This window comes from Macaca mulatta, chromosome 1, assembly GCF_049350105.2.
Source record: "Macaca mulatta isolate MMU2019108-1 chromosome 1, T2T-MMU8v2.0, whole genome shotgun sequence".
In the NCBI taxonomy this organism is placed as follows: domain Eukaryota; kingdom Metazoa; phylum Chordata; class Mammalia; order Primates; family Cercopithecidae; genus Macaca; species Macaca mulatta.
In genome coordinates, this window is record NC_133406.1 from 3,676,872 (window position 1) to 3,699,705 (window position 22,834).

The following is a 22,834-nucleotide window of genomic DNA, read 5'->3' on the forward strand; positions in this document are numbered from 1 at the left end:
GAGGCTGCAGTGAGCTGAGATCACACCACTGCACTCCAGCCTGGGCGACAGTGCAAGACTCCGTCTCAAAAAAAAAATTATCTGGGCATGGTGGCAGGCACCTGCAGTCCTAGCTGCTCGGGAGGCTGAGGCAGGAGAACTGCTTGAACCCAGCAGGTGGAGGTTGCAGTGAGCCGAGATCGTGTCACTGCACTCCAGCCTGGGCGACAGGGCGAGACTCTGTCTCAAAAAAAAAAAAAAAAAAAAAAAAGAGTAGTTGGTCCAAATGCTTCCCGCTATGCTTCTGTGGTGCACTTTGCACCCATTCTCTACTTTAGTCTTACATTGAGATCGTTGCATTGAGACTATGTATTTAATGACCCCTATCCATTGCAACCCATCTTGGGTTTGGAGGCAGGAGAACATGGTGGCTAAGAGCATCATCGAGTTATTCAACAAACATTTCTTGAGTGTTCTTTTAGGTGCTGGAACTTCAGCCAAGAACAAAGACACAAATGCCCCCACCTTGTATCTGGAGCTTATATTCTGGTTTGTGGCCTCTGGAACCAGACGCCTGGCTCAGATACCTGCGCATTGCCTGCTAGCTGTTTGAACTTGGTCAGGTTAGTGCTTCAGTTTCCACGTCTAAACAATGGGATAAAAACACGGCCAACTCATGGGGGCTTCTTAAGATTAAATGTGTGTCAAGAACTCAGAATAGTGTGTGGCATATAAGAAACCCTCAAAAATGTAGGCTATTACGATTTTTTTTTTTTTTCCTAAGAGAAGGGTCTCACTCTGTTGCCTAGGCTAGAGTGCACTGGTGAGATCATAGCTCACTGCAGCCTCAACCTCCCAGGCTCAAGCGATCCTCCTGCCCAAGCCTCCCAAGTAGCTAGTTTTACAGGTATGTGCCACTGCACTTGGTTGCTTTTTAAATTTTTTTCCAGATACAGGGTCTTGTCATGTTGCCCAGGCTGGTCTTGAATTCCTGGCCTCAAGCAATCCTCCCACCTCAGTCTCTCAAAGTACTGGGATTACAAGCTGTGAGGCACGGCACCACCGGGCTGGCCATTATGATTTTTAAATGAGTCAGGGCTGAAGGAAGGAAACATGTTATAGAGGTACTGTATCAGGGTGGTGGTAGAAGTGTAGACCAGGAAACACATTTACACAACATATGCTAGATAAAATTGCATCCTCTCCTCATCCATCGGTCCCTCCTTCAGTTCACAGGTTTCTACTCTGCTTTTTCTGAATCAACTCCATGTCACCCCATCCTCCCTCTTCAGCCCCCAATTCAGATCATGAGGGTATGCACAAAGAAAGAACACTTCCCCTTTTACTTTTATTCACTGTTTTCGTCAATGTCCACTGTCAGTGTCGTGACAATTCCAGCTTGCTGCCCTTGAGTGAGTCACAAAGTTCTATGGGAACAGAATTCTTAAAGCCCCTCCCCATCTTCTTTTTTCCCTTCAGTCTCTTCCATATTGTATGGGACCAGTTTTTCTAGGGCTATAAAACAACAACAAGGCCGGGTGCAGTGGCTCACGCTTGTAATACCAGCACTTTGGGAGGCCGAGGCGGGCAGATCACCTGAGGTCCGGTGTTCAAGACCAGCCTGGCCAACATGGCAAAACCCCATCTCTACTAAAAAATACAGAAATTAGCTGGGTGTGGTGGCAGGTGCCTGTAATCCCAGCTACTTGGGAGGCTGAGGTGGAAGAATTGCTTGAACCCACGAGGTGGAGGTTGCAGTGAGCCGAGATCGTGCCACTGCAATCCGGGCTGGGAGACAAAGCGAGACTGCATCTCAAAACAAACAAAACAAAACAAAAACCAACAAAAAAATGAAACCTCTTCAAAAGATTTAGAAGTGAACAGTGACCTACCTGGAGCTCTGCTACAATGCAGCTACTTGAGGGCAGGTTTCTCTCTCTGTATGGGTCACTGTTCAATCACCAATGGCATCTAATTCATAATAGGTAAGATTTAAGGGTGAATTGCTCTTCAGTTTCTTCTGTAGGTGGTTTTTGTTCTCAGAGACGTGATACCAGATCTATACAACTGCCACAGAAGGCCTGGACAGTCATTAGACAGACGACAAAGGGCCATCTAAACAGCCTGTAAAGGTGGCAACGAAAAGTCATCTACTCAAAAGAGAATGTGAAGAATTCACTGAGGACAGAACGCCATCCTTTTTATAGTGAGGGCCATCTTCGCATTATCTGTAGGATTTAGATGAAGTTTACCAAGTACTATCACATTTTCATTTAATCCTCCCCATAATCCTATAAAGCAGACATGATGATCTCCATTTAACAGAAGCAACGGAAGCTTAGCAAGGTTAAGTTACTTGCCTCAAGTCAGAATGTCAGTATCTGGCTGAGAATTCAAGCCTGGGCTTCTCCAGCTTTCTATTTGCTTATTCAATATCCTTCTCTCTTAACCACTGCCCCCACCCCCACCCCCGCCCCCACCACAGCACCAATTAAAAAAAAAAAAAGCAAAATGTGCAGTAAGAACTAGAATCCTTAAACCTGAGAGTATCTTACAAGAATCCCTGGGATTCTTGAGGCTTGTTGAAATTGCTTTCCCTTCAGACATTCACACCAAGACATGAATTGAGTTTTCAACCTAGGCAAAGCTGTGGAAATGATTCCCAGATGTTGGGAGCCAATTGCCAACACCCCAACCAGCCACCAGTCAGACAAAGGACTTGTTTAATCAGAAAATGCCCCATTTGACCACATTCCCTGCAGCAGAAGATGGGAAGGGGCCGCAAACACTGGCCGTTTTCTTTAGCATAGCTCACCAACTCGGAGTGGTGTACGCCAAGCCATGAATGCCACTTCTGTTACGGTCCGTACCCCCCACAATAGAACAGTCGGGGGTTGCTGGGGTTGGATGTTAGGGTTATCTATTTGAGGTGTTTTAGGCATGTTTTTAGCACAAGGGTAAACAGTGTCGATGTTAAATTACGGCCACTTTTCCTTCCGTGCTTTCGCTGTCTCATAAGCAACTAAGGAGGTTCGGCTTCACACAGTAAATGCCTGAGACTGTTTTCTAGGGCCCCTGAAATCAGATGGTACTAAATACACCCTTAGTTGCTTCTTAATGTTTTCCTTTCATGAGGTGAGTTAAAGTGAAACCATATTCATAGAACTATGACTCCTAAAAATTCACTTCACCATTATACATGAGTGAGAGTCCCTTCTTTTCCAAGAAATCAATGGAGTATTTTCTAAGCAGAGTAAAGCTACGACCCGTCAGGAATAAATGAATACATAAATAAGTAAATAAATAAATAAATAAATAAGAATCCCAGAGGGCAGGGGTTTGCCTTCCAGTTCAGCCCTTCAAAGATCTAAGCCGTGGCACTGCTTGGCCACCAGTGAAGGAGGCCAGGACAACATGAGCCCAGGCATTACCTGCGTCCAAGGAGGAGAGAAGAGCCCCAGAGGAGGTGGCTCTGCCAGGCTGGTACAGTGTTGGACGGATTTAAGCCCCACTCACGCCTACAATTGGGCGCCCTGGTTCTGTGAATAGATGGCACAATTATGCATGTTGGCCCTGACCACAAGTGTCCCACAGGAAGCTCAATGGTGGCCCTGCTTCCATGGGAAGTCCTGGAACAGGCAGACCGAGAGCTGGAATGTGAGAACGAGGGGATCCACTGGGGGAGGGAGAAAAGAACAGACACCAAGTCAGAATGGGACCGTGGCAAGTAAAAGGAGCTAAGGGTAAGCAAAATATGCTTCAGTGAAAACAAAACAAGAAACAGAAAAAAATAATCATAATACAGTGAAGTTGTACAATATGAGCTCCTAAAAGGGTTTTTTGTTTGTTTGTTTGTTTGTTTTGAGACAGTTTCGCTCTTGTTGCCCAGGCTGGAGTGCAGTGGCGTGATCACGGCTCACCGTGACCTCTGCCTCCCGGGTTCATGCAATTCTCCTGCCTCAGCCTCCCAAGTAGCTGGGATTACAGGCGCGTGCCACCACGCCCAGCTGATTTTGTATTTTTAGTAGAGACGGGGTTTCTCCATGTTGGTCAGGCTGGTCTCAAACTCCCGACCTCAGGTGATCCTGCCTGCCTCGGCCTCCTGAAGTGCTGGGATTCCAGGTGTGAGCCACCGCGCCCGGCCTGTTTGTTTTTGTAAGGCGTCATTCTGTCATAATGGAAACAGTGCTGGACATTAACTGTTTCAAGCTGTGAAACTGGAGGCAGAAACCATGCCCTGTCTCTCCATAGTCAATTGACGCCTAGGAGTTGGATCTCAGACACCCAGCTCAGTTTTTCCTCCGCCTAGATCAAGATTATATATGAAAAGCATTTGCTGAAAGCATCACAGCAAGGCGCTATCTGAGTTGCTTGTCAGCAAGAGTGTGGCAATAATGGTAATCAGACCAGTAACAGCTCTCCATATGGTCACATGAGGATACACAGCACGAAGAGCAGGCCCCACAGGGAACTACCGAGAGAAGCCACGTGGTCCTGAAGGCAGAGCCTCGGAGCCAGGGGTCAGTCCTCTCTGCTCAGCCTAGCCCTGACCCCAGGGCTTGAGCGGGGCTTGGTTTAACACCACGCCAACCTCTGGACCCAAGGGGATACTGGTCAGATAAGTCACACAACAGTCAGTGACATGCTCAAGAGGCTTGAAGAATGCTGTTTAGGTAACACAGGGAGCCATTCAAAAACAACGATGGAAGATACCGCACAAGAGATTGAGATGGACAGAAACACAGTCACATCCTGAGAAAGGAATGTGTTTGGGCCGACGGCAAGGAGTCAGAGGAGTCAGTGGGAGAAAGTGAGGGACAGCTTGGCAAGTGAGGAAGAGAAAGCAGACAACAGGGACCCCAGAGAAATGAATGACAGCGACGCTATAGGGAGATGAACACCAACATTCATCCAGAAAATTCCAGACCCAGGATAGACATTTTTCGTCAACAGGAAAACACTGTGTAGAGGTAGGAATCTTCAAGAGCAGATGGAAAAACAGGAAGGGAGGAAAGAAGGGAGGGAGGAGGGAGGGAGGGGAAGGGGGAGAGGAGGAGGGAGGGAGGGGAAGGGGGAGAGGAGGAGGGAGGGAGGGGAAGGGGGAGAGGGAGGGAGAAGCTCTAACTAATGTGACGGAGTCAATATTGAGAAAAAAACAGAATAAAGGATTTGAAGACAGTGAGTAAGTTCTGATCTGAAGTCATCAGAACCTGTGATATCAGAATGGAAAGGCATTTGTTTATATTAGGAAAATTTAAATAAAATCATGGATAATAAAAAAAATGCCCTTAATATAATTTTACTTGGAAATTTGATTTGAATTTGGTAGAAAGGCTGTCAACTGAACATAAAAGCTGAACACTAAAAACATGACAATCTAGAAGTGCCGTCTGAAGGCAGAACTGGGAGTCTCTGTGCTCCTCAATGCCGTGGAACTGGCCACGCCTGCTCTGCCGAAGCGTGACAGTGTCTTTGTCCATTTTCACCATTTTTCAAACTCTTGCTCTGAATGTAGATGAAAATTCTCCAGAAGCTAATTTTCTCCATGAATGAAAAAACACAGCCGGGCGCGGGGGCTCAGGCCTGTCATCCCAGCACTTTGGGAGGCCGAGGCGGGCGGATCAGGAGGTCAGGAGATCGAGACCATCCCAGCTAACACGTCCCAGCTGACACCCTATCTCTACTAAAAATACAAAAATTAGCTGGGCTTGGTGGGGGGCACATGTAGTCCCAGCTACTCGGGAGGCTGAGGCAGGAGAATGGCGTGAACCTGGGAGGCGGAGCTTGCAGTGAGCCGAGATCCCACCATAGCACTCCAGCCTGGGTGACAGAGTGAGACTCTGTCTCAAAAAAAAACAAAAACAACAACAACAAAAAACAAAACAAAACAAAACATAAGTTTTAATGGTTATATGGCAAAGAAAATCAATGCAAAGATATGAGGTCACCCAAAAGATTCATTTTCTGTTTCAGGGTTCAATTCTGTGCATAATCCAGAATCCACTAACTGCTCTCCAAATATGAATGAAGGTTCCACTGCCTCAACCTACAAAGCTAGGGTTTCACCCGAGAGTTTTTATTGGGTTTCATGCACTTCATACTTTATAAAGTAAAGTACATCATTAAGTAAATCTTTATTCAAAGTGAACCATCAGCAAATGGGAAAATCTAATCATATCCTACTTCATCATTTTCTATTAATGTGAAAATCATGCAAAAAAAAAAAAAGTCCCTCGTTTGAAATGTTCTTGATGTTCAAAGCCAGCACATAACAGTTAACCAACTTGATGATCAATTGTTTCTATCTCTTTTCTGGGTGGCTGTTACTATTTTTTCCAGAAACAGTGTTTTTTCTCAAAAAAAAGGGGGGGTACTGAAATTCTGAAGCAAAGACAGCTACTAAGATGCTGACTGTTGAAAGACAACCGTGAGAGGAAGAGAAGCACAAAACAGGTGCTTCACGCTCCGTCGTCCGCTGTAGCAGTGCATCTCAAACTATCTGGGTGAAGGACCACTTTTTCTTTTACTTCTAGTTACACACAAAATGCAAGCCCTGACTTTTTATTCTTAGATTCAACAGACAGAAAATTATTCCATCAGCAGATGTTTCTAAACGCTTCCTCTCAATTTCTATACTTATCACAGACCAGTAACTGTGTGTGGACCAGCACAGACCACACACTGTTTATTCAAAATTGACATTCTTATTTTATAGGCATTGAATTTGAAATGTAACAAGGTCCACCCACACCTCCACCCACAATTCTAGAAAGTAAGCATTTTAAAAAAAAGGCTAATTCCACAATATGTACGTATTTCAAAACATATTTTTACTCCATAAATATATACAATGTTTATTAGTCAATCAAAACAATACTCAGCACTTTGTGGGGGGCCAAGACAGGTGGATCACTTGAGGTCAGGAGTTCAAGACCAGCTTGGCCAACATGATGAAACCCCATCTCTACTAAAAATACAAAAATTAGCTGGGCGTGGTGGTGCATACCTGTAATCTTACTCGGGAGGCTGAGGCAGAATCTCTTGAACCTGGGAGGCAGAGGTTGCAGTGAGCTAAGATCGTGCCACTGCATTCCAGCCTGGGAAACAGAGCGAGTGAGACTCTATCTCAAAAATAAATAAATGAATAAAGTTTAGGCCGGGTGCAGTGGCTCATGACTATAATCCCAGCACCATGGGAGACCAAGGTGGGAGGATTGCTTGAGCCCAGGTGTTCAAGACCAGCGTGGGCAACAAACATAGGGAGACCCCATCTCTTCAAAAAATAAAAATAAATGAGCTGGGCACCGTGGTGCATTCCTGTGGCCCCAGCTACTCAAGGGGCTGAAGTGGGAGGATCACTTGAGCCTGGGAGGCTGAGGCTGCAGTGAGCTGTGATTATGTCACCACACTCCAGCCTGGGTAACAGAGTGAGATTCTGTCTCAAAAAAAGATTTTAAAATAAAAATAAATACATTTTAAATAAAGATTAATATCACAGAGAAAAGTGGACATCTGCGACCCTCAACAAATTAGGGGTTTTTCTGTTGTTTTTGTTATTGTTGTTCTACTCATTTTCTCAAACAAATTACAGGGCCTACTAGTTTCAAACCTGTTTTATAAGCAATCATCAGTTCATGATTATGGTGAAAAAAAAAAACCCTATAATAAAGTGTCTTACTGTGTCTGTTTAGCACAGATAATAGGAACATGGGCTCTCAAGTGAGAGGAAATGAGGATGGATTTCCCACTCCGCCACTCCCGGCTATGTGGCTCTGGGTCAGTAACTCGAGGAACCATCTTCTTTGTCCATAAAACAGAGAAAATGATAGGCTCTGCCTCACAGGGTTACTGTGAGATGAAGGGAGGCTGAATATGAAGAGGTAGTTAATAGTGAGTGATGCCCACTCAGTGCTCGATATACACCAGCCACATTGGCCACAAATTCGGCAAATGCCATCCCTCCCATATAAAATGAAATGGCCCTCAGCACAGCTGCTTCGCCTTCACCCCTCCCTCCCTCCTTCCCTTCCCTCCCTTCCTTCCTTCCTTCCTTCCTTCCTTCCTTCCTTCCTTCCTTCCTTCCTTCCTTCCTTCCCTCCCTCCCTCCCTCCCTCCCTCCCTCCCTTCCTTCCTTCCTTCCTTCTTTTTTTTTTTTGAGACTGAGTCCCACTCTGTCGCCCAGGGTGGAGTGCAGGGGCACCATCTGGGCTCACCGCAACCTACACCTCCCTAATAAAGTCATTCTCATGTCTCAGCCTCCCAAGTAGCTGGGATTACAGACATGCACCACCATGCCCAGCTAATTTTTGTATTTTTAGTAGAGACGGGGTCTCACTATGTTGGCCAGACTGGTCTTGAACTCCTGGCCTCAAGTGATCCATCCACTTTGGTCTCCCAAAGTACTGGGGTGAGCCACCACGCCCAGCCCAGGACAGCTTCCTGAGAGCAGGCCACCCTTGTGTCTTGACTTGGAGCTGCAGGAGAGTTCCAGGGCCCTGCAGACTCAGAGGACTATGTCTCCATTGCAGTCAAGCAGGAAGAGTTGAAAGTGGTGAGCACAGGCTGGAGGTGTAGGAGCTGACTCTGCCCCCAAACCCCTATGAGGACAGACACTTATCAAAAGCTGTCATTACCATCACCTTACACAGCTTTGCTTCAGCTAAAACCAAAAGGCTCTTTGAACTCAGTTTACTGACAGCATAAGCTGGGCAGGTTTTGGCTTATCACATGGACATTTGGGGATCTACATGTCAGATACATCCCTGGTTCTGTCTCTTGACAGTATGGGCCTGAAGCCAGTCATTCACACTTCTGCTTTGGGTGCCCTCAGTGACAGGGGGGTTATTAATATGCTGCCTCCCTCGCTGGGAGGTGGGAAAGCCCAGCTAACAATAGTTCTCATCAATAATGATGAGAATAACAGGGCAAAATATGGTCACCAGTAAAGAGTGGGGGGAAAATCCATAGAAAGATTGTTCTTTTTCACCTGGCACTTGTTTCCCACTGTACAGTATAAACCCTTTGAATACAAACCATGTACTTTTAATGCTTATACCATGAAGCTCCAAGTGCTGTCAGCGTTCACTACACAGAAAGTAATAATGAAGATTTGGGGAGCCTTAGGGATCCTTTCCAGCTCTTGGAAAGCTCCTACTGCAAGCCCTTGTCATGCTGAAGAAGTGAGTTTCAAGTCTTTGTTTGTCGCTAGCATCACCTGCAGGGCCTGCCCCAGTTGACATCACTGGCCCGTACCTTTTAGGTTTTGCCTCAGTATCTCCCTTCCACCCTAGGCTTTCACTAGTGATTTGTCCTTCCTTTCCCTGCTGTGTGTGGGCTTGTTTGTAAATCCTCCCCTGATCTCCAGACCTCTGGCCTCAGGCACACCACTCGTCCAGCACTGCGAGGTTCCCAGGCCCGTCTCATTTCCACATCCTTTCCCCAGCTCCAAACACGCTGCTGGTTTCCTTGCACCAAGAATTTAAGGAGAACCTGAGTTCCCCTTAAATTCTGCCCATTGGGAACCCTCACCTCTTATTTCTTCCTGCTTCAAATCTTCTTTGGGGTTACTTTGTGAGTCAGTCAACCTTCTGGAAAATTCTCTGGATGGAACTGAACGGAAGACTTTCCACATTCAAAGAATTTCAGGTTAGAAAGGCACATCAGAAGTCAATTCCCATCTGAGCATTGAATGTTCTCTCCAGGATCGACATCAACATAGCTTTGATCTCCCTTACGGACACAAATCTCACTCTCTCCTGAAGCCATTGGAATTGCAAGTTCTTCATTCTAAGCTGGGAGGTCCGTCTCCTCCTCATTATTTAGCCTTTGCCTACATACCTGGCTGCTCTACCGAACCAACCAAGTCTCCATTTATACAATAGCCTGAGAGATAGCTGAGGGCATCCATGATGTACCCCAGAGTCCTTCTCTTCTCCAAACTGAACCTGCCTCGGTCAGCCTCCTTTGGACACGTTCTAATAACCTCCTAGGAGCTTGTGTGCTTGTGACATGTCCTCATAACTGTTCCCTCTCTTCATTCTCTCCCTAAACGGCATGGACATGACCTCCCAGTGAGCTTGGACTCCCTGCTTCATGGTCTGGGACAATAAAGAGATTCACGTCCAGACAGGGCTAACACAATGGTCCCCACTGTTGCGTGGCCAGCCTGTGCATATTTCCTGTTACTTCCCACACATTCAAGTTGTCCCAAGTGTTCACAGGACAATAATCACAGCACCAAAGTACAGTGAAGACCCTCAAAGCCGGTCTTCCAACAAGCCCCGTGTGCTGCCTTTAGGGTCCCATCATCCAGGGTCTTAGCCCTCTGACCTTCTCTGCTTTGCCGCTGTCCTAATCAGAGCCCCTTCCCCACATTTGTGTTCTGGATGTTACCATTCATAAAGATAACAAGCAAAGCCACACAATATTCCTTCTTACTGAAATAGTAGTAACCATTTCTACAGTACTTTACAATTTATCACCACCTTATTTTAGTCTTCAGAGCGACACTGCAGAGTAGGTATTATCCTCATTTTATAGATGGAGAAACTGAGGCAGAACTGCCACTTGAACCCAAAGGGTCTTGTGATTTCCTATCTGATGCTATCGTATTTATTCTATGTCCTATTTACTCAGGAGCTTGCAAATCTTAGGCGGAGAAAGTTTTCTAAGGTTCAGTTCTAGGCATCAAATTAAAAGATGAGTTATACAGAAAAATGTAGAGGAATCTGGTTTCTATTTCTGGCTGTGCTATAAACTCACTCCTAGTTGACCTTCCTGGTCCTTGGTTTCCTCGTTCATAAATAAGGAGATGGAACCAGACAATTCCTGAAGTCCCTTCCTGCTCAGCTGTCCTTCGTCTCCCGCCCCGTCTCTGCCATGTTGCTAAATTTAGGCAGAAAACATTGTTGAAATACCTTTCTTTTTTGTTTCTTGTATTTTTAAAGTTCCCAAGATTAGCTGGATAGTATTTGATAACGCTCTGGCTAATCTGTCAAGAAGGGGGGAAAAAAACCCGCCATCCATTTAATAGCTTTTAAGCAGTTCGATTTCTGTAACGAGAAGATAAATCTGGAAACCCCCGCCAGAAGAATGCCTCTCCAAAGTCCTTGTGCTGAGGAGGACCATCTGCAGAGCCGCACATCAAGAGAGCCGCGGTTATCAACCCCGGGGTTTCCGACAATGTCTGCAGACATTTGGTGTTCACGACATGAGGAGGGTACTATGGGCACACATCAAGGGGTACAGGCCACGGATGCTGCAGCCCTCCTATAACACACAGGACAGCCCCCACCACAGTCAGCTGGCCCAAGATGTCAAAGTGCCAGGGTTGAAAAACCCTGTTTTAATGAATGATGTCACAGAATGGCCCCAAACTCCTCCTAGTGTTTCAGCTGAGCTAGTCCATGTGAGAGGTTAACCAGGTGGGCTCGTCGGAAAGAACCAAGGATCTGAACAGCTCTCCTACCGTGCAAAGAAGGAGGCGGCCACCGACGTGCCTGTGGAAGTCTCGCTGGCCACGCAGGAGCCCTGGGAGGCTGGGACGCCGCAGGCGGAAGGCTTGTCTGCATTGTAGCGGTTCAGCACTGCTTCTGTCAGCCCCTCCCGGCCACTCTCTGTCATCAGCTGGGAGATCTGGCAAAGAAAATGGATACGGAGCTCATTACCTGTGGCTCACTGCACTTCCTGACCACTGACAGCATCTCTCTATTTGGGGGAGGGAGGCAAGAGGGAACAGGTTTCCATCCCACCCGCATTCAGTTACACATGGGTGTTTAGGGCTACTAGAAGGCTGTTTTCCAGCATTTTAGCTAGATACTTCCCCGTTTTCATTAAAAATAATGGTATAAAATTATCCCCTGACATTGTAAGTTTCAATTATGTCTGTGTCTTCCCTCCATTTGGAGGGGAAAACATGAACCATTATCCATGCACTCTTTGCAGCCCAAGACGAGAACAGTAACATTAACTAATGCTGACTTCTTACCAGGAATAGCCCCGAATGCTCTGAAAGGGAGGAGTGTGGCAAAGGCATAGTTTCATTAAGGGAGAAGTAAGCCTGCTCATAAAGAACATAAGGAATCAAAATACAACAGTATTTGGTGGGGTGGTGGTGGTGATTTGCTGTGGAAAGTTAATAAAGCAGGCAACACAGAGAAACTAATAAAAATAAATATAGCCACAATGAATTACCAATTTTTTTTGAAGGGTTGAGATCATTTAAACAGACTTCATTTCCCTGCTGGTTCATTAAGATAAATGGCTTCTGTTTTATTTGAAATGATTGCCTTTATAATGAAAGTTCTAGTGGAAGGAGCTGGGTCCATTTTGCCTAAATCTACATAATAAGCTGTGAAGAACCAAACTTTGGGGCAAAACAAGGATCTTATGTAGAAATATACTTTGGGGCCGGGCGCGGTGGCTCACGCCTGTAATCCCAGCACTTTGGGAGGCCGAGATGGGCGGATCACAAGGTCAGGAGATCGAGACCATCCTGGCTAACACGGTGAAACCCCGTCTCTACTAAAAAAAAAAACAAAAACACTAGCCGGACGTGGTGGCGGTGCCTGTAGTCCCAGCTACTCGGGAGGCTGAGGCAGGAGAATGGCGTGAACCCGGGAGGCAGAGCTTGCAGTGAGCCAAGATGGTGCCACTACACTCCAGCCTGGGCGACAGAGCAAGACTCCGTCTCAAAAAAAGAATATATATATATATATATATATATATATATATATATATATATACACACATACATACATACACACACACACACACACACACTTTGGAAAAGTGCTAAACCACACGGCAAATACAATAATTATGCAGGCAGAGTCTAAGTATTTGGAAAACCTGTTACTTTAAATCTTCAGTCTACTTGCAAAAAAAAGAAAAATGTTAGTTTTTTAAAAAAAGAGGAAACTTTAGTTCAAAAAAAGTCACCAATCTATTCAAACCCTTAAATGCTAAGTGGAAAATGTTTCCAATCACCTACTAAATACAAGTGCAGTAAAGCAAAGATCCGGAACAGTTTCCACTTTGTAACTGAGTAGGCCAGCGAGCCCTAAGAGCAGCGCATTTGTGAACCTTTAAAAGTAAAAACATTTGTACTTTTCATTATTAGCAGAATAGCCATTACTCTGAGTCCCATTGACTGGGAACTTTGCTCCACTGAAATTCATGCTCTTACTTGGAAAGCCTTGGCATTATTCAACGGAAATTCTGCCAGCACACACTTTCTTATTCTCATTCATTCAACGCATTGTAAGGAAACTTGACCCAAGTGAGAGAAACTGGAGACAAGGCTGCAAAGGCAGCTGCTGGCCCAGAGGACATTCCTGCTGACTGAGCAGGGAGCCTGCAGAGCCTCTCCTCGGGCTTCCTTTGCTGCTGTGGGGTGCGGGCTCCCATCCACTGGCTGCTACTGTCCCTGCGGAACGGGGCCCCAGCCTGGAGGGTGCAGCTGAGACAACTGGAAAGCTGAGGACACGCGATGCACACCGTCATCCCCACTCAATAGTATTGATGAAGCTCCAGGGGGTGCATCATGCCTCCTGGACCATGTCCAAAGACAAAACAAAACTCCCAAATTCATGGGACTTTTTTTCCCCCAAGAATCTAAGACATACATCTGATTTTTGACACATGGTGACATGTGAAACAAGCCAGTCTGCTTGGGTTGTTTCCTTTCATTACTGTATTTCTCATCTAAAATTTGGAGGGAAGGGATTCCTTATGCATAAACTGTCTTGCAGGTGCCCTGCAAAGCCAGAAAGAAGCCGCTGGAACGCATGTGGCGAATGGCAGGATGCCTGACACACAGTCACAGCTTTCTGGGTGGGTCCAGATTCCCACATCTGCTCCAGAAGGGATGTGAGCAACCTGTGGGTTCACAGCTTTCGAAAATGTCACCAGGCAGATGAATTTCAACGCACGAGCTTCCTGACTAGAGAGCTACTGGCTGTCTTGTGCCAAGCAAGATTGTTTCTCTTACTTTTAAAGAATCGGGGATTAGTGGGCATGAGACACTGAATTCCCAAGGCTATAAATAGAACTATTCAATCATCAACTGTTTTCAAAAATTAGGATCACAGAATGTTCTAGAGCTAGAAGAGATTTCCAACATCATCATCGTCAAAACTCTTCTCCTTAGATAAGACACCTGAAGACCAGAGAAGCTATTTGCCCAAGCCAATCTGTATCTAGGAGCAGCACCCTGACTCCTAAACCATTTCTAGCACCTACCTCCTTCCTCTAACTGCCCCTCTTCTAATTAAAAAAAAAAAAAAGTCTTCCCCTTCTAATTAAAAAATGTGATATATAGAAAAAAAAATCAAACAATAAAACATACACATGTATCCACTACCACCATTCACAAATGTTAGCATTTTTTACCTTAGAAAATATTTTCTCAAAGAAACCAAATAGTATGTAAAATTAAAATTGCACATCTTCCTAGTCACGCTGCCTTTCCTGCCCCATGTTTCAGACACAGCCAGTATCACGACAGGGCGGGGGCAGGTCCATGTTCTTATTTTTCATGGTGAGTGCTTCCCATCACACTCTCTCCCTCCTTAGAACCTGACAGCTCATTTTTTTGGTTTCTTTTGTGCATTCTTTAGATTTTGTTCTGCTGGTTCCACAATGGGGAGACGGCATCCCTCCAAATGCCTACTCTATAGACTCTCACCACCTAAAAGATCATGTTCTCATTTGTATTTATGCCTAGTATCCTCTTCAGAGATTACAGACTTTCAGAAATAACAGGCCATGATCTGGCTACAGCAACTGCTAATTTACCTCGCCCTCAGTCTCACACTCCAGGGCTCCAGCCTCCGGCAAGGTCCTCAAACCCACCTCCTGCTCCTTCCGCCGTGGGGCCTTTGCCCTCCATGTGAAACGCTCCTACTTTTCCTGCAGATGTAAGCTCAAGCCTCACTTCCTCCGAGAAGCCTTCTTCCAGCCCATGCTTCCTTGGCTGGATGCTTTTACAGCACCTCAATCTCTTCCCTCAGCATCTCCGCTTTGGTTCATATTATGCATTTATTAGTAAGTCATTTTCTCCCACTACACAAAAGCCCCAGGTCTCTAGGTCTAGGGCTGGTTTGCTCTGTATATCACTGTATACCAAGGTCAGTGCAACAGCTGGCACACAAAGATGCTCAAAACATGTTTGTGGAATAAATCTGAGCTATTCTTTTTCTACTGCTCACATGTATCTACATAAATTTTCTTAAGTCTTTTAAGTAAGAATCATTTCTTTAAAACATTTCATTGCTTTTCTATTTTGTTTGATTCTTTTTTTTTTTTTTTTTTTTTGAGACAGAGTCTTGCTCTTCTTGCCCAGGCTGGCGTGCAGTGGCGCGATCTTGGCTCACTGCAGCCTCCACCTCCCACGTTCAAGCGATTCTCCTACCTCAGTCTCCCAAGTAGCCGGGATTACAGGCATGCGCCCCTGGGCCTGGCTAATTTTTTTTTTTTTTTTTTTTTTTTTGTATTTTTAGTAGAGATGGGGTTTCTCCATGGTGGCCAGGCTAATCTGGAACTCCCGACCTCGGGTGATCTGCCCACCTCAGCCTCCCAAAGTGCTGGGATTACAGGCGTGAGCCGCTGCACCTGGCCTATTTTGTTTGATTCTTAAACTATGACAGTCTTTTCTCGCATCCTCATCATTGTCAAAGTATAGGGTTTTGGCTCCACAATGTTTGGGGATCAAGAGCTGCCTCTTTGTTAGTCTACTAGTTCATTTGTTCATTCATTTGTGTGAACAGCCACGTGTTGGGTGCTTGGTATACGTCAGGCAAAAAAAAAAAAAAAAGTAGATGCTGAAGATTCAAGAGGCTCTAAGAAATGTGTAGACATTTCTTGTCAATATCTTGTGCAAAGACAGTCTGCAAGATAGCTCTCCAAAAGCAACTTCCATTATCTCTGTTTAGCTGCATTTTTATAATTCTGAAAAACAGAAGAGCTAGGCTTGCTGTCAGTAGAAGCAGCTGTAGCTTCTTCAACAATTACAATCATGTCCATTGTAGATGATTCTGAGAGAGAAGGAGCCTCCCTGTTAAACCAAGTGTCGTTTTTCCCACACACGCTGGTGTGCAGGTCTTTGGAGTGCTGAGTTTTGATGGATAACTTCTTACCAAGGTGCCATCTTGCTTGCCACCAAGATGCTTGTTAACAGGAATTTACTTTTCCTTAGCTCTGCAAACCCTCTCGAGGGTTACAGGGTTACAATACCATCGGTTGTAACTGAATTGTCCTATTAATCAAAGAAACAAAAACAATGACCTACTGTATGAGATCTGGCTGTGAAAGAACCACTCCAATCCAAATTCTTTCTGAAGCTCTCTGAAACAGTGACAGTTTGTCCCTGAGTGGTTTTTATGTCAAGCAAAGAATGGCAGTGATCCATATTCTGTGACAATTCAACAGCCATTCACAGCTTAAGGGATGCTCTCAGATGCGTCTATCCCTTTGCTGCTGATAAACCTCTCCTTCCTCATAGAAGGCTCGTTGGAAACAACATTCAGTTATGTAGACAGGTTGGCTATAGTTTCCACTTCACAGATGAGAACACAGAGGCGAGGAGAGGAGTCCGATGATTGGTCCAAAGCCACTCTGCTGTCAAGTAAGGAAGTTCAGCTGGAAACACAGGCCTCTGATTCCCTTTTTTCTTTTCCCTTCCTTCTACCACCTGACCTCAGTTACTGAAGTTTACTGAATAACCTGAGCACCAGACAGACTTGGGGGATGACAAAAGGTAAACTTTGCTTAGTCTCTGTCCTCAGGAGATTTGAAAGGAAGGTAGATAAACTTGTAGTCAGCCAGAGACAAACGTTCTCTCCCTTTTCTAAAATGAGAGAGAGAGAGAGAGAGAGAGAGAGAGAGAGAGAGAGTGTGTGTATACAAATATTATCTGTGACTTGGAAATGAGGAAGCTTCCAAAATGTGTTTCTCGCCAAATCCTGAGGTCAAAGAGGCCTCTGTGGGGCCAAGAAGGAAGACTCCATATTCCCCTTCTCAGGTCCCATGCGTGAGCCCCACAGCACTGGGCCTGGGTGCCGAGGCCTGGGGAAGAGGAGGAGCTGAAGCTTGGTCACTTCCGACTGTTTCTGAAGGGAAGAGGCCCTGGACCCATGGCTTCAGCCCTGCTCAGACCAACACAAACAGGCCTCACGCACCTCGGGCCCTCACTGTGAACTCCCTCCACTCTTCGGCCTTCCCACCTCCGTCCCTCGATTCTTCAGCCTTCCCACCTCCGTCCCTCCACTCTTCGGCCTTCCCACCTCCGTCCCTCCGCTCTTCGGCCTTCCCACCTCCGTCCCTCCGCTCTTCGGCCTTCCCACCTCCGTCCCTCCGCTCTTCGGCCTTCCCACCTCCGTCCCTCCGCTCCTCGGCCTTCCCACCTCCGTCCCTCGATTCTTCAGCCTTCCCACCTCCGTCCCTCCGCTCTTCAGCCTTCCCACCTCCGTCCCTCCGCTCCTCGGCCTTCCCACGTCCAGTCGGTTCTCAGGAGTGGCTTCCCCTGAATTCTTGGAAGGATTGATTTGAGGAGTTGACCTCCCACATCTCACCTCCTCAACAGCACTTCTCCTTTTGGCTTTGGAATTTCATCTCAAGGCAGTGGCCTTTCCTACTAGTCAGTGGACTCTCCACACTTCACAGCAAGTCTTTCCAAGAGGGACCTGCTTCTTGCTGCTACCTATAATAAAGATCACTCTGGATGTTATGCTAACTCTACTGGGCGTGGAGATGAGCTCCCGGAGGAACCCTGCCCCTTCTCCCGCCCCATCTCAGGCCTCCAGGCCAGGTGAGCAGCCACAAGACAGAGCTAAGGACGGGCTTTAGTGGATGCATACAGATTCCTCATTGCAGTCCTGAGGCTGTCACCTGTGGATTCCAAGACAATTCAACCATTTCACCAAAGAGGGAACTGAGGGTCAGAGAGGTTGAGCTTCTTCCCCAAGGGAAACCAGCTAGTAGGAGGAGGAGCCAGGTTTGGAATGGTGATCTGTTCAGCTGAGGTGGCTTCTGCGCGGCGTGTCAGCCCTCAATTCAGTTTCCCTCCCTTCACTATCTCCTTCAGGACCACTTCCTAACTCGAGACTGCCCTCAGAGCCCTCCCTACAGTCCACTATTAGAGGGTGTTCTCCTGAAATTTGAGCCTCACTGCATAATTCTGAATCAAGAGGCTTACTTTTGTTATTTATCTATCTATCTATCTATCTATCTATCTATCTATCTATCTATCTATCTATCTATTTTTGAGATGGAGTCTTGCTCTGTCGCCCAGGGTGGAGGGCAGTGGCACAATCTTTGGCTCACTGCAACTTCCGCCTTCCGGGTTCAAGCGATTCTACTGCCTCAGCCTCCCGAGTAGCTGGGATTACAGGTGGAGGCCACCATGCCCAGCTAATTTTTCTGTTTTTTTTAGTAGACACGGGGTTTACCATATTGACCAGGCTGGTCTCAAACTCCTGACCTTGTGATCCATCCACCTCGGCCTCCCAAAGTGCCGGGATTACAGGCATGAGCCACTGTACCCGGCCAAAAGCCTCATTTTTAAAGGACTATGGCTTACATCTGCATGTTAGACTCTTAGGAATTTATTTCTTCTCTTGCAATACTGTGAAAGATACATGATTCTTCCTGAGAAAACCTCCAAATATCCATCTAACACGTTAGAAAACCCTACAGTGCTGGGGAAAGGCCTCATTATCTTGGTTACATGCATGTGTCACTGTCACCGTCTAAGAGCAGTGGCTGAAAACACACTAAGTGGTCCTAATCACAAGCTTTAGGGGGACTAAATTTTCACCAGCAGATTTTACTTGGTTTAGTTCTGATTGAAACCTGTTTTTAGCTCTCCGTCTTGATTACAGGGGACCATTTCACTCCTTAAGAGTATCTGTTACTTTCCAAACAGCACATCATATCCCTCGGGGTGGTGGTAAAATGAATACGGGTGGCAGCAAAAGGGACTAGGCTGCAGAGACAGGGTACACATGTGTGTTTGCACAGGTGTTAACACGTGTGCACGTGCGTGTGCATGTGACATTCTCAATGTCCATGAGAACTCCATGCACCATTAATGAGCAGTGAAAGTCTGCTTGTCACAGATCACATCGAAAGAAAGCTTCTCCCTCTATTTTAACTTTTAATACACGTCTTTCAACCACATTTAAATGTCTACACTGACACCTCAGTATGAGGAGCTTGGTCCTCATCCCCAAAGAGGGAGAGAATCCCAAATGTGGTTACGATGTTGACCACAGAATCAAGATAAGAGACGTGTGGTTCTTCCTAAGGCTGCCTCCACATCACAAATGGCAGTCTGGAAGCCGCTGACCTTTAGCTTCCATACTGAAGGAAGGACTCTGAGAGCTACTGGAGTGTGTCGGCATGGGCATTCGTCCTCAACGGCATTACTGAGCCAGAAAGCCACCTCCCTCTGACTCGGCCAAGGCAGCAGGGAACACCAAACAGTATCTGTTTCCTGTGTGGAGACATCTACGGAGAGCAATTGCTTCCTACTCAGTCTTTAATTAATGACACTTAATGACATCCTCCCCCTCCTCAAATCCCAGAAAATAACATTTAATAACATTTTCTCTTACACAATTAATATCTCACTGCCTTGGGACATCTTTTATTGCTATCTGCTACCTACACTGTTACCTAATGCTTTTATAGTTTTGTAAACAGTGGGTGCTTCATAAAAATTTTTGATCCAGGTAAGGACAAATCAACTCACGATTATCTTGGAAAAGACCATTCACAGCTAATTTGTAAACCCTTAGTATTGTCTTAGGATGTGTCTATGCTGTCAGTTGTTATGCTCTTAGAATATGCCAGAATAGACTTCTGTATATTCTATAAAACATAAATTATGAAAGTCAATCTTTAAGGGAAGAGATCAAACAAGGCACACCCAGATCAAAGTTCAATAATGTAGAGTTGATCACGCCGAGGTTCCACTGCAGTGAGACACAAAATAGAAAGCTGACGACGACAGACAGCGGGCACCTTACTCCAGTCATCGTGATGTAGTGAGAGTCCACATAAGCCTTATTCAGCTTTTGCTCATAGCAGAGACAGAGAGAAAAAAAATGGTGTCCCTTTCTATGCACGAGTCTTTGCTTTGACTGCAGGATCCCCACATCAAGTCACTTCTGGAGCTGACTATAAAAATGTGTCTGGCAGAGGGGTCTCCAAGAACAAGCTCCCGCTAAGGAGCAGATGTCACCTCGTCACCCCACCAGACCCTTCCTTCCAGGCCAAGGGCAAGCAGCTACAGAGGATTCTTGCTGTGCCAACCACAGATACCTGCCTCTCGCTTCAATGCCACTCCCCCAGGGAAGTGAAATGCTCCGTTTTATGAGTTATGTTTATTTCATCCTTGCAGGCAGAGAAACAGATGAAATGACCCACTGAGGAGGGAAGCACTGGGATGCCTCCTAACTCGGGACGGCGTCCTCTTATGCAGTGTATGTGTCTGTCGGTGTCTCCTCTGGATCAGGCAGGCCTCAGTCCTCACTAAGCGATTCCACTCAACTCTTTCTTACCGTGCTTCCTGACCCCGAGGTATCAGGCAAACCTGTTGATCCATTTAGACTTCATCTCACCCATGTCTCTCCTTCCCGCACACCGGGGCTACGCAGAACTGCGGTGATGCCTTTCCCAGGCAGGGTCAGGCCTGCGGTGGCATGTCATGAAACTTTCCTAAGCAGAATTTGTGATGAGGGCAAAAGCTGGCATCAGCAAGACACGTTTTGGTTTAGAAGTCTCAGTAGACACTGCAGCAGGTTAACTATTGCTAGGTTCTTGCTTGAATAAAATGTACTAAAAACTAGGGCAATAAAATGGATTTTCCCTGAGCTATCTCATCCAAAGAGTTTTTATTTAAAAATAATACAGAAGAGCAAATATTGTATGATTCCACTTATCTGAAGTACCTGAAATAGTCAAGTTCATAGAGTTATTGTTAACATAGGCCGAGTTTTGGTTTGGGAAGATGAGAAAGTTCTTTTGGTGGTGGATGGTGCTGATGGTTGCATAACCATGTGAATATACTCAATGTCACAGAACTACAGGCTTAAAAATGGTGAAGATGGTAAATTTTAGGTTATATATATTTTACCACAATAAAAAAGGAAAGGCCAGGTGGGGTGGCTCAAGCCTGTAGTCCTAGCACTTTGGGAGGCCAAGGCAGACAGATCGCTTGAGCTCACCCTGTCTCTACCAAAAATACAAAAATTCGCCGGGCATGGTGGCGCACACCTGTAATTCCAGCTACTCGGGAGGCTGAGGTGGGAGGATCTCTTGAGCCAGGGAGGTTGGGCTACAGTGAGCTATGATTGTGCCACTACACTCCAGCTTGGGTGACAGAGCGAAACCCTGTCTCAAAAAATAAGAGAAAGAGAGAGAGAGAGAATCCCACAACACCAGAGAGTTACTTGCTCTTAACTTGTTCCACGTGGCTACACACCTGCTGTGCCATTTTAGAGAGGGTGGTCATAAGGACCGTCAATGGTGAGGCCCGAGTCAAGAGAAGAGGGCCAAGAACCCAGGGTTTCTGTCTTCCAGTGACTGACACGCCTCTCTACATGTTACGAGGTGTGTTCTGCAGGGTGGCCTCAGTGACAAGACCTCACTTTGCCTATGCCCCAGGCCTGCGGGAGGAAGAGCTGAGATGGGAAGGAAACTCAAGAGGGGAGCCAAGCTCAGTGAAGAGGCAGGAGATGGGCAGGGGAAAGCCCCCACACAAACCCAACTCTGGTTAAACATCATCTGATTTCTTTATACTTGCATGAGCAATATTTGCGTCCTCTTTATCTTCCCTCATACCTGCCAAGTCACACGTGAATGACCAGTTAGCATTCCTTCCCTAATGTAGTATTCCAGAGCTGAGGTGGTTCAGATCTTTTCTTAGGCTCACGATTTGCTTTTAGGCATTTAAATAAGATATAGCTTTTTCGTGCTGCTGTTGGTATACTGTCTGCAGAGAAACAGCAGTTACTGGCCAAGCTGAAGCCTGCCCCAGACCTGGCCTAGTCCGCGCAGCTCATGTGGACACAAATCACCTCTGAGACTCTGAGACTCTGAGGCTGGCCTTGAGTCAGACAGATAAACTCCTCTCTGTGCCGTCCAGCACCCCCAGCCAGCACCCCAGGCCATGATGGGATTCTTATGTCCCAGGGCTGGACGTTTGATGACCCTTATTATCTTAGCTTGCTTTGGCTATAAATTTTATTAGTGGCCATAAAATTATCCATCCACAGCATTTGACTCAGTGACCTCTTGCAAAAGAGAATTCCACAACTGGCGATACGCAGGGCCTAGGAGGGCTGCCTTTCCTTCACCCTCAATTTATAGCCCTACCTCCAGCGCGCTGCCCTGCATGATGACACTCTGCAAACAGAAGAGGCGCTCATGTTTCAGGATTCCCATTATCGGGGCTCAGATCGGGCCCCTCAGCACCTGATAACTGTTTTCTTTCATCCTTTGTGTTGCCAGAAGGTAAAGGGGCAGGGCCGCCCGCCTGCCTGCTCCAGGAAGGACCCAGATGCCGGATTCAGCAAAGGGCCAACTGCATGTCTGTTTGGGGTTCCTCGCTTAGATTTCTTAGTTCCAGCATGTGCGGCTTCAGATAGAGATCAAGCTTTTTAAAGAGTCTCCTAGAACAGATGACGCAGTCCCACCGTGAAGCTTGTGGTATTTGCACATATGCATGTGAATTCACCGTGCAGGTGTGCTGGATCTCAATACTTCTTCCTCAGTGATGTTCTGGGGTGGGTTTTCAGTGACACAGCCAGGGTGTATAATGAAACAAGGGGTCCAGTTGACATGATGAGATCAG

At 46.2% G+C, this 22,834-nt stretch overlaps 1 protein-coding gene across 1 annotated transcript in view; it reads right to left on the minus strand.

The window, feature by feature from the left end:
* Positions 1–22,834, minus strand: part of KIF26B (kinesin family member 26B) — a 555,676-nt gene that overhangs the window by 282,070 nt on the left and 250,772 nt on the right. The window contains exon 4 of the mRNA XM_015127721.3: positions 11,447–11,613. Within this exon, the coding sequence (XP_014983207.3) occupies positions 11,447–11,613 (167 nt within the window). The remainder of the gene's footprint in view (positions 1–11,446; positions 11,614–22,834) is intronic.